The 12,484-nt window shown below is 39.7% G+C and overlaps 1 protein-coding gene across 8 annotated transcripts in view; it reads right to left on the reverse strand.

Moving 5' to 3' along the window:
- LOC124799277 (transcription factor MafB-like) overlaps nt 1-8,960 on the reverse strand; it is a 101,548-nt gene extending 92,588 nt beyond the window's left edge. For 2 of the 8 annotated variants that reach the window (XM_047262853.1, XM_047262846.1), the window contains exons 1-2: nt 8,826-8,939; nt 6,583-6,669 (exon numbers count right to left, since the gene is read on the reverse strand). In XM_047262853.1, coding sequence (XP_047118809.1) covers nt 6,583-6,651 — 69 coding nt within the window. In that variant the 5' untranslated portion in view covers nt 6,652-6,669; nt 8,826-8,939. Of the gene's footprint in view, nt 1-6,582; nt 6,670-7,073; nt 7,226-7,838; nt 8,435-8,527; nt 8,785-8,825 lie in introns of those variants that run through there. The other 6 variants (XM_047262854.1, XM_047262847.1, XM_047262850.1 and 3 more) reach the window with 5 other exon arrangements.
- Nucleotides 8,961-12,484: the final 3,524 nt, after the last annotated feature.

The raw sequence follows: 12,484 nt of genomic DNA on the forward strand, positions 1-12,484 counted from the left end.
ACTGAAGCAATATCCACTTGTCCACTCGTAGGGTGCATCGGTAAGATCGGAGGTGGCCTATCCCCACATTCACCCTCTGCCTTGAGTGACACAAACAGGTTACAACTTGCTGCTCACCCTGAGGTGACAGCCACTCACCCTCTGGTGAGCTCAGCTTCTCCCCCCCTCCCCATCCATTGTCTGTTACACTTGAATGTGGCTTGGGAGAAGAGCTCACTGGTGAAACAAGCAACACTTTAGGTTCCCTATGTAACAATACAGTAGTTCTATGGCTGTTACACCCTGAGGTAGCAACTTGCAGACACCATGCTCGAAGTGTTTTCATCTTTTTGTCAACTATTTCCAACTCCTCCTGCAGCCACACACAACAGGCACACATCCTATTCATCTTAATACTAAAATGTGAATGAAAACCATAAATAAAAATTAGCCCTGTTGTCTTTTGGACACCCATTTGTAATACAGAGCTGCTTAAAATCACAGATGCAAGCTACTACAGAGACTGTCACTGGCACTAATTCACTGAATGCTGCCAGACAAGTAACTGGATTATCCAGCTAACTACTTTCAATATTGATTACTATAACCCAATCTGCATAAGGAGCAGCTGATGAAACAAAGCAAGGTATAACAGCTCCACTTGGTATAACCCCACTCCTAATACAAACACTCTTTTGCTTTTTGAAAAGAACATTTCTGTCAAGCTGGCGAACATGTGTTGTTGTTGTGGTCTTCAGTCCTGAGACTGGTTTGATGCAGCTCTCCATGCTACTCTATCCTGCGCATCCTTCTTCAACTCCCAACACCTACTACAACCTACATCCTTCTGAATCAGCTTAGTGTATTCATTCTTGGTCTCCCTCTACTATTTTTACCCTGCACGCTGCCCTCCAATACTAAATTTGTGATGCCTTGATGCCTCAGAAAATGTCCTACTAACCGATCCCTTCTTATAGTCAAGTTGTGCCACAAATTTCTCTTCTCCCCAATTCTATTCAATGCCTCCTCATTAGTTGTGTGATCTACCCATCCAATCTTCAGCATTCTTCTGTAGCACCACATTTCGAAAGCTTCTATTCTCTTCTTGTCAAAACTATTTATCGTCCACGTTTCACTTCCATAGAGGGCCACACTCCATACAAATACTTTCAGAAACGACTTCCTGACACTTAAATCTATACTCGATGTTGACAAATTTCTCTTCTTCAGAAACGCTTTCCTTGCTATTGCGAGTATACATTTTATATCATCCATAACTGACCATCATCAGTTACTTTTCTCCTCAAATAGCAAAACTCATCTACTACTTTTAAGTGTCTCATTTCCTAATCTAATTCCTTAAGCATCACCCGACTTAATTTTACTACATTCCATTATCTTCATTTTGCTTTTGTTGATGTTCATCTTGTATCCTCCTTTCAAGGCACTGTCCATTCCGTTCAACTGCTCTTCTAGGTCCTTTGTTGTCTCTGACAGAATTACAATGTCATCGGCAAACCTAAAAGTTTTTATTTCTTCTCCATGGATTTTAATGCCTACTCTGAATTTTTCTTTTGTTTCCTTTATTGCATGCTCAATATACAGATTGAATAACATCAGGGATAGGCTACAACCCTGTCTCACTCCTTTCCCAACCACTGCTTCCCTTTCATGCCCCTCAACTCCTATAACTGCCATCTGGTTTCTGTACAAATTGTAAATAGCCTTTTGCTCTCTGTAGTTTACCACTCCCGCCTTCAGAATTTGAAAGAGAGCATTCCAGTCAACATTGTCAAATGCTAGAAACTTAGGATTGCCTTTCCTTAATCTATTCCTAAGATAGTATTGCCTCACGTGCTTCAACATTTCTACAGAATCCAAACTGATCTTCCCAGAGGTCGGTTTCTACCAGTTTTTCCATTCGTCTGTAAAGAATTTGCGTTAGTATTTTGCAGCCATGACTTATTAAACTGATTGTTCGGTAATTTTCACATCTGTCAACACATGCTTGGGATTGGAATTATTATATTCCTCTTGAAATCTGGGGGTATTTCGCCTGTCTCATACATCTTGCTCACCAGATGGTAGAGTTTTGTCAGGGCTGGCTCTCTCCCAAGGCTGTCAGTAGTTCTAAATTGCTTTAATAACACTTTTTCCTTTGTACATATGGTTTACACATATGCTGCATAAGTAAAATCTACAAATTCTTACTTGAGCTATATTTTTCAAACTGTATTACCAGTATTCACTGTGAAGTTTACACCCTGCTTACAACAACAGCATAAATAATTCATGTAGAAACATTTTATTTAAAGAAATATTAATAATTTACAATTTGTGATAACCACATGCACTTCAAAATTTAACCCACCTAATAATTATTTGTTTTTGGATTGGCATACCTCATTTGAAAGACCCCATTTTCTTATTTCTAAAGAACATCTTGTCTTTCCTGAGAATTGTTGATTTCGAGTTATCTCTTGTGCAACCTGTTGACTTCCGGAATGTTCATATCTTAAAAGGCATTCCTTTCAAAAATCCAGTGTCAGTTTTCTAGAACTATTTCTACCGATTCTAAAAATGTATAATTTTACTATAATGACACATTAGTCTATAAAATATTCGATTTTGAAAATTTTGCTTTCTAGAAAATTTTTAACAGGCTGTTTTAAATCTCAGTGCACAATCATAATTCCACGATACAAAACAATTTGCCATTTATACCTTTTTGAGAATATTTAACCAGTTCTTAACCAAAACAGTGTCTCTGGCTAACGTGTATCTGTATTATGTACTTTTTCTGTCTTTTATGTTACTAGCTTAGTAGCTTACTAGCTTAGTAGGTGAGTGGTCAGCATAGATGACTGCCATGCATCTTTTGCATGATGTCAGTCAGACTGTGGCTAGCACTGATTGAAAAAAATGCGATGTCAGTCACTCAGTACTCAATATTCAGCATGTAAAGCTCTGTGTCAGTCAGCACTATTCCAAATGCATCAGTGCTAAGTAATTATCAAGTACGGTACTGTTCATGCAGTCAATCTGCGTTTAGCAGTCAGTAGTTTTCACTCAGAATGATTGAATTGTGTGTTTACAATCATTTGTATACATGTATGGACTGACTTAGTCTGACTGCTAAATAATATATAGCAGTCTTTTCTCAATGTTCCTGTCTGTCACTCAACAGCCCCTCTATGTGGTGATTAGCGAAACATCTTTTTTATACAGGGTGATTCAAAAAGAATACCACAACTTTAGAAATTTAAAACTCTGCAACGACAAAAGGCAGAGCTAAGCACTATCTGTCGGCGAATTAAGGGAGCTATAAAGTTTCATTTACTTGTACATTTGTTCGCTTGAGGCGCTGTTGACTAGGTGTCAGCGTCAGTTGATGCTAAGATGGCGACCGCTCAACAGAAAGCTTTTTGTGTTATTGAGTACGGCAGAAGTGAATCGACGACAGTTGTTCAGCGTGCATTTCGAACGAAGTATGGTGTTAAACCTCCTGATAGGTGGTGTATTAAACGTTGGTATAAACAGTTTACAGAGATTGGGTGTTTGTGCAAAGGGAAAAGTTCTGGACGGCCGAGAACGAGTGATGAAAATGTAGCACGCTTCCAGCAAGCATTTGTTCGCAGCCCAGGAAAATCGACTTGCAGAGCTAGCAGAGAGCTGCAAATTCCACAATCAACTGTATGGAGAGGCACATTGGCACTTATCTGTCCGTAACTACCTGAACGTCAACTACCCGAGGCGATGGATCGGCCGCCAGGCAGCCCGTGACAGAGCACTTCACCACTGGCCTCCAAGAAGCCCTGATCTTACCCCCTGCGATTTTTTCTTATGGGGGTATGTTAAGGATATGGTGTTTCGGCCACCTCTCCCAGCCACCATTGATGATTTGAAACGAGAAATAACAGCAGCTATCCAAACTGTTACGCCTGATATGCTACAGAGAGTGTGGAACGAGTTGGAGTATCGGGTTGATATTGCTCGTGTGTCTGGAGGGGGCCATATTGAACATCTCTGAACTTGTTTTTGAGTGAAAAAAAACCTTTTTAAATACTCTTTGTAATGATGTATAACAGAAGGTTATATTATGTTTCTTTCATTAAATACACATTTTTAAAGTTGTGGTATTCTTTTTGAATCACCCTGTATTATTGTTATTTCATCCTGAATTTTACATTGCTTGATTTTGCCTAGTGGCTTCTCTTCCATCCTACAACCCAGTGCTGCTTCCCTTTGTTACTGTTCTATACTGCATACATTATTCAGTGTCCATCCTTATCTTTCTCTATTTTCCTGCATTTCCTTGTTGCCTTACAAAATACACATGCTTTCTACCCACTTACCACACTCCCCAGTGAAGCTCTGATTTCCAAGCAATGTTATACCACTGGTCTCGTCTGCACACAACAGAGGGCTACATGCTTGCGAGAGACGCTATGTGCAGCACCCTGTGAACCACATCCTCCCCACCAATACACTTATTCCCAAACCTGCAAATAGATCCCACAATCTCTCTTCATCCACATGTATTTCCCTGTGGTCCTACTGGTATCACACACATGTTCTCGCATATTACACTTAATACCCCTCCTTAACTTTCTCATTCAAGCAAATACCTCGATGACAGTCCAATCAGTTTACACCTACTGCCTCTTCTGTGCATCCATATCTTACCCACAAGCCTGCACCTCTCCCAATTATCATCCTTTAATTTACTTTCATATTTATTTTCAATTTGATATCATCCTGTTTTCACATCAATATTACTTCATTTCCATCTCATTCTCCACTATACTACCTGTGGTTTAATCTCTTTTTCCACTATACTTCTTCTGGTTTAATATTTTTTGAGAGTTCAGAGACACTGCCATGTATTTCTTTATCCTCCACTAGGGACCCTTGCTTCTTTCACCTGCAACGATACAGAAAAACTTCCTTACCCCTAGCCTGTACCTAGTTCCACATACTGTTTCTGTGTTAATGCCTAACTCATGGAATCCCTCCAAATGGCCTGATTATCAATTACCCACCTTTGGCTACAACTTGCCTCCCATAGTGACATCTATGTGTTAAAAGCCTATCAGTCCATAGCCCTCAACAACCTAGCCTCGCAAAACCATATTCATCAGATCCAAGCCACCTTACACTCTCTCTTCTCCATCTATAAAACATTCCTGCTCTCCAATCCCAAATTCCTGCATCCCATCTCCCAGATGGAAACCCTTGCCCTCCAGGAACTAGAGCAACACACAGAATGCCACTTCAAAAAACTGTACAACCTATTCACCTCATACTGCCACCTTGACCACTACTCACTCCCAACAGTCTTAATCGGATATCCATACTGTTTTTGCAACGCCCTCTGACACTCCTTCCCGCCACTCTACAGAATCCAGATCATCCACACGCCTGCAACACATCCTGAACCTGTCCTCCGCAAACCTAAGTCCCACAGAAGTATCAATCCCTGATCATTCCCTGTGAACTTTCCAGAATCCCCTAACCACAAACCTTGCCTCACCATCATTCCCCAAATTCCTCAACATGGAACCAGCCTTACATCTGCAGAAAGAATCACAACCCACCAGCCAAAAACTGATTCCGACCTTATAATCCTAGCTCCCAACAAAGGTTCCACCACTGTGCTATGAATCGCAGGGAGTACCTGGCGGAAGGCTTCCACCAGTTGGCAGAAGCATCCACCTACAAGCCCTGCCATAGTGATACCTTTCCAAAAATCCAACAGGATCTCCCTCCTCACCCCCACCATTGCAAGCACTCCCACCTTCTCCACATTTCCTAAAGTTGATAAAACCAACCACCCTGGATGTCCCATTGTGGGTGGTTACCACGCTCCCACAGGGGGAATAGGCACTTGCAAGGCACCATACTATGCCAGCTTATTCACGGGCCATCGAGAGGAAACCTTCCTAGCCAACCTAAAAACTCACCTCATTCAGATTCCTTCTTTTAAATATGCACTAAGGGTAATGATATCCTATCCACATTCCTACAGAACCTCAGTATCATCTCCTCAATTCAGTTTAAAGCCATACTGAAGGAAACAATCATGACTGTTTCAAAAATATGAACTGGTTTTTCAGAGACTGCTACCAGTCACAAAATTATATTGACTTAAATGATTTAATAAAGCAGCATGTTTCGAGATATAAACCTTATCTTCAGTCCACAAACATTTATAAAAATAAAAACCATTTATGAAATGTATACACAGATAGTAAAGTTGTTCTTTACTGGTATGTGCTGTGGTCGTCCTATGGGGAGAAGGGAAGGTTAACATAATATGAGGGAATATTAACTTCTTCATTTGTTAGTCAGTTTAATGTGTGTGTGTGTGTGTGTGTGTGTGTGTGGGGGGGGGGGGGGGGGGAGAATGTGCATTTTCTACTTCTTATGAAGGACATTGTCCAACCAAGAGCTTAAATATTTCTAGTACTCTTTCATTGTGACTTAATGCTTCCTCTATGGTGTGAGTAGCACTCAATCCTTTCCATATTATTATTCCATCCTGGACTTCCCATTCTTTGAAAAAAAAAAAAAAATGGTAATAAATAAAAGGAAACTACATACCACGGATGCTGCCGCACTCATGTCATTTGCTTCCTCTTTTTTTATCCAAACACGTTTTTTGCCCTCCATCTTTGCAGTTCTAAGCCCCTGAAAAACAAGTGACCATATAAAAACAGTCTTATTCAATTTTCATTGTTACTGTGAGAGAGTTCAAAGGTAGTATTTTCAGTACACTACTGATTGCAGCATATATGCCAACACAAGAAATAAATTTAACTCTGGCAGAGGAACACACATAGCAATGATGAACTGTTTTACAATTCCCACGTTACAAAGAACATGTGACCTCAAAATTATAGAAAATCAAAATTGGATGCAATGGAAACAAATGATTAGAGACCGCCGTTTCTTTTTAGCAAACGCTTATGTTACACTATCCAACTGTAAGCATTATGAGAATTGTATACTCATTTTTCTACAAGAACTTTAAACTTCACCACTTCTATGCAACTGACATGTGTAAAGTGAATTTGCCAATTAAAACCACTTACCACAGACAACCCCAACTTCACAGATGAGGAAAAGGATACAAAAGGATCTTTCAATCTTTTGCAAGTTTTGTGTTTATAGATTTAATTTGGGAATATCTTGGTGTAAACTATAAACTGAGAGGCTCACATCTAAATCTGAATCTTGGATTATGCTACAAACAGAGAGGTTTACAATCATGTTCTTATCAATTTACATAATAACAGAAAAGAATTTGTACTTCCTAACCACACATGCAGCACTTTAAAAACAAATTGAACATTTAACCCTGTGTACTTTTCAACAGTTTGTGAAGAACATTTATATCAGACAATTTAATATGTGTTTTTCATACAGCTGTTTCTCTGAGATTATATAATAAAGGCTTTCACTGCATTTGCCAGCAACTAAGACAAGGAATGGAAATGTTTCATGAGACACAATCATACAAGCTATAAGATCAACTAGCAGCCATTTCTTTGAGGCATTCCTTGACCACATTTATAGTTCTACAGTCAGTGTCAAGACGCCGGTGCCATACTAGAATCTTAAGCTTTTCACTAAAAAGAAAAAAAAACACACAGATATAACCGTCCACACACATTGCAATGTCACAGAAACACAACAGCAGCCCACACTCTCAGCAATGCCATAAAAAATATTTGTTACACGTTTCTTTCATACAAAACTAATTTAGTGAAATGCCTCCCTCTTAAATGCATGCATAATGTCATGTAACACTCGTTTTCAGTGGTCATTACACTCATTGCACATCCTGGGCAAATTACCTTTTTTTAAAAAAAGAATTTAATAACATCCACACCCACTGCTGTGCCACAAAACTACATAGAAATTTGTCTACACAAAATTTGTAGGTCTACGCAGCTGAGTGAACTACTGTATACGAATACTCAAACGATTCTGAATACACACAGCTGAGTGAATACTTTCTACCGCCTTTTATTTCATGCCCACATAAACATTCCCTAACATGTGGTAACATGAATCAGGAGTATTAAGGAATACGATAAAACTGCCCATTCTACGATCTGGAGTAGCGATACTTTAGATCACAACAAACGTTCTTCTTGTCCCTTATCGTCCTTTAGAAAAGTTATCGCTTCACAACGGGTAAGCAAATCAACATAACCAAATAGTGACGCTTTGCACTTCACTGTCCTCCCTTTATCGTCATTACAAAGCATTAAACAATCGCCCCTAGTCTCACTGGGGATAAAAGCGTAAACTGCTGCATCAACTACAGTTAATACATCACAACCAAGCTTTTTCCTTCACGGTGAAAAAGATAATACAAATTCTCTCGGGCGGGGCGAAATTAGTAAGCACTTTATAATATACATACAGGTGGACATGGTATTTTTCATACCGGTAACTGATGTACAATACACGCACATAAAGTAGACCAAAACACAGACGGAAAACTTATTTACTTCCCCCTCGCAATTCGAAAACTAACCTTAACATCATTACGTACATAATTCACCGTAATCCTAAATCATTACTAAAGCCGCCAACTGTGATTCAATCGTTCCGCTAAAGAATCAAATCATTTTAAAGTATCAGCAAATGACATCAAATTAATGCAACACTGCCATAAACAAGTTACAAGAACATCATCATAACAAGATGTTTGTGAACTGCTTCGTAAGTCCCAACCAATTACAATAATGAAAGCATGCCATTTATTTTGTCACAGAATTTATGTCCGTAATCCCTTCATGCATGTTTGTTACTTTTTCTCGCATATTTATTACCTAGAGGATGAAATTTAAAAGCTTACAAGCTACAATAACAACTGCTTGGCTTCTACTGAGCAGCCAATCAGAACAGGCGTCAGACGAATAGCCACACAACATCGTAAATACCACAAACGCACGGCCCAATTTAAGAGGTCCTCACACGTTCAATAATAATTGTCAAACCGTCAATATATTGACCGTCTGAGGGTTCGTATTGTCAATACTAAAAATATTGACGAGCAGTATTATTGGCCGCTTAATATGCTCATTATCGTCAATACATACTGAAAGTGTGACATGAAGCATTGACGGTTTGCCAATATCATTCATCAATATGTTGACAGAAATTCAAATCAGCCAAACGGCGTTAGTGTGCATTGTCTATGTTTTCAATTCGCCCAAGGAAAGTAAATTAAATTCGCCTTGGGGCGTTTCGTACTATAGATTGAATTTTTCAAAATAGTCTTAACACAAAACAATTTTAATAATCTATACAGGGGTAAGCAATGTATATGTCACTTTAAAATGGTCTACGGAGGATTTTCTATGACACTGCTTACTTTATTAATTTGAAAGTATAGCTTAGTGAACTACATAGCAGTTCGGGAAAAATCCTTCCACGTTGAAAAATATACATCATATATCTGCAATGAGTAGTTAGAGGTCTGCGAAATGCATGTCAGTTTCACCAAATTATCACACGTCGTAAAAGATGTTTACGTTAATTGCCTTACGTATCCTTAACAGACAGTTCCATGGTATTTTACTAATTGTGTTTACTAATATTACAGACCTAAACTTCGAGCATTCGGATGACCTGTCTGCCACCAGAAATAAAGTTACGGTACTCCTAATCCCCCGTCAACTGCGATTGCCTCTCTCGTAAAAATCTTTCTCTTCTTTATTTTATCTCGTTTTGACGTTAATAACTTGTCATATGCTGCAGGACTCATCGGAAACTAATTTATCAAAACTTTCGGGTCCGTAGTTTTGATTTCACTCAGTAAATTAGCGTGTGACCAGTTAGCTGTAAAGGTAGAAGACGTGCTTTATTGGTGCTGCACATTTTAACGATTTTGATCGAGATTAACTTACGCTGCAATGTTCTTCTTGGGCATGCCAGTGTAGAAGTGTGCACAGAATCAACTAAGTGAAAAATCCGTGCAATACGCACGATTATTTATATATAAAAGCTAATTCGCGAAGTTTACCTTGTTTGAGGCCGCCGATTTCAAGTTCTAGATTCGCATATTTTACTGTTCCCGTCGCTTCTTCTGCATAATCTTTCATTGATTGTATTAATACCCGTTTGTACTGAATTATTGTGAAATTTTGAACATTCGCGAGTGCCGCGCCAAACTAGTACTATTAATGTCAATTGTAAGCTTAAACTAAATTGTGCTCTTTCAAAATTTTTGAGGACAGTAAACCTATCTTCGTTCTAAACATTCTTTCTCTAATTACTTTGGACAATTACATGAGAAATAGGTTAGTTTCAGAATTTTTGGATGCTTACAAAACTATATTTTCGTAAGTTAGCGGTTCGAGTGTTCTGCCAAAAGCATACATTACCCTTGAATTTCATTGTATATCAGCGCAAATAAACGTGCGTTTTTGAGAATTCTCAGAATCTACCACTGTCCTTTCCATAATCTATGAACAATCTGTAACAAATCGTGTCTTGTGATTTAGTTACTGCAGCAGATTATCTAATATATTGTGTCACATCCAGTTTTCCTGTAAAGAGGAGTAACCATATATACACTGAAGCGCCAAAGGAACTGGTATAAGCATGCGTATTTCAAATACAGAGATATGTAAGCAGGCAGAAAATGGCGCTGCGGTTGGCAACGCCTACACAAGTGTCTGGCGCAGTTGTTAGATCGATTACTATTGCTACAACGGATTTATGGGTAGCCCTGCAGGATTCATGGTGTCAGTTGCCTTCAGCACTACTTCAGACATTAGTCGAGTCCATGTGACGCCGTGCTGCGGCACTTCTGAGTGCTCACGGGAGCCCTACACGATATTAGGCAGGCGTACCAGTTTCTTTGGCTCTTCAGTGTATTATCTGCATTCATCGTAAATTAATTCTGTTTTCGAGTTTGCTAATAATTATAATTAACATCAAAACGTTCGAGGCTTTTGTGTTGACTTAATAGAAATCTCGTTTTCTTTATCTGCTTCAATTCTTATAGGGAATTAGCAACTTCTTAGCTCAACAGATTAAAAGATAGTCAGCAGATTTAATTTAAAGTTATTTGTTCACTGCTTTGTAATACATTGCACCAGCCAAACTGCAGGACCACAGTGAAATCTATTCTGAAACACGGGATGAGTTGGTTGACGTTTGTAAGCAACTGGAAATCGCCCTGACTACTGTCAAACGATTGGCTGCTGCTGCAAACCGGTGTGTTGGTAGAGTTCACGAAAGTTGTGTACCTGCGGATGCTGTCTCCTCTTCAGAAAGTACAGGATCGGTCATTACCCATTTGACTGTGGCTATGTCAATGGTAGATCTAGATGTCCTGTACAGCTTGGACAGGGACCAGGGAGGACTCAGGATGCTGTACTGATCCCCTTAACCACCAAGTTTGAGGAGCTGTCTTTAACTGAGACAGAGCCAGTGGGACTCACTCACATGTTTTGGGGAAACATGTTTTGTCTGGTGTCAGGAGGAGACAAGCGCAAAATGGTAGGGGTCTGTTAATTGCTGACAGTTCAAACGTACGGCGAATGATGGTACCCCTTAGGGAAATGGCAGAAAGGGTCAGGAAAGGATGCCAGGTGCACCCAGTGTGTATGCCGGTGGGCTTGATTCAACATGTTGAAGATGTTATTCTGACAGCCATTGAGGGAACAGGATGCAACCAACTGCAGATTGTGGCTCACAGTGGAACAAATGATGCCTGTCGTCTGGGCTCTGAGGTCACTCTTGGGTCATTCCAGCGACTGGCAGAGAAGATTGAGAAGACCAGCCTTGCGTGTGGAGTTTCAACAAAGCTCACAATTTGCAGCATTATCCCTGGAACTGATCGTAACCTTTTGGTTCTGAGTCGAGTGGAAGGACTGAACCAGAGATTTCGAAGAGTCTGTGACAGGCTAAATTGTGACTTCCTGGACTTGCGTCATAGGGTTGGGAATTTTAGGGTCCCCTTAAATGGGTCAGATGTGCACTACACCTCAGAGGCTGCCACTCAGGTAGCTGACTGTGGGCACAGTGCACATAACGGTTCTTTTTAGATTAGATGACTCTCCACCCAATCCAGATAACGACAGCTGTAGGAAACCCAGAAGTATCAGAGAAAGATCGAAAGCAATGCCTCCCACAAGTATTAAAATCTTAATAGTAAACTTATGAAGCATTTGCAACGAAGTGTCAGAGTTTGAAAGACTCATGAAAAGCAGTGAAGCTCACATAATATTCACTACAGCAAGCTGGTTGAAACCTGAGATTGATAGCAGTGAGATTTTTGGGGAAAATTTAAGTGTGTATCCCAAAGATAGGAGGAAATGGACGTGGTGTATTTGTCACAGTAGACAAGGAACTCAAATCCGCCGAGACAGAAAGTGAAGCTGCTTGTGAGACTATTTGGGCAAGGCTCAGTATCAGGGGTGTGTGTAAAATGATAATTGGATTCTTCTATTGCCCACCAGACTCATCTTCTGGTGTA

Source organism: Schistocerca piceifrons, chromosome 5 (assembly GCF_021461385.2).
Source record: "Schistocerca piceifrons isolate TAMUIC-IGC-003096 chromosome 5, iqSchPice1.1, whole genome shotgun sequence".
NCBI classification, from domain to species: Eukaryota; Metazoa; Arthropoda; class Insecta; order Orthoptera; family Acrididae; genus Schistocerca; species Schistocerca piceifrons.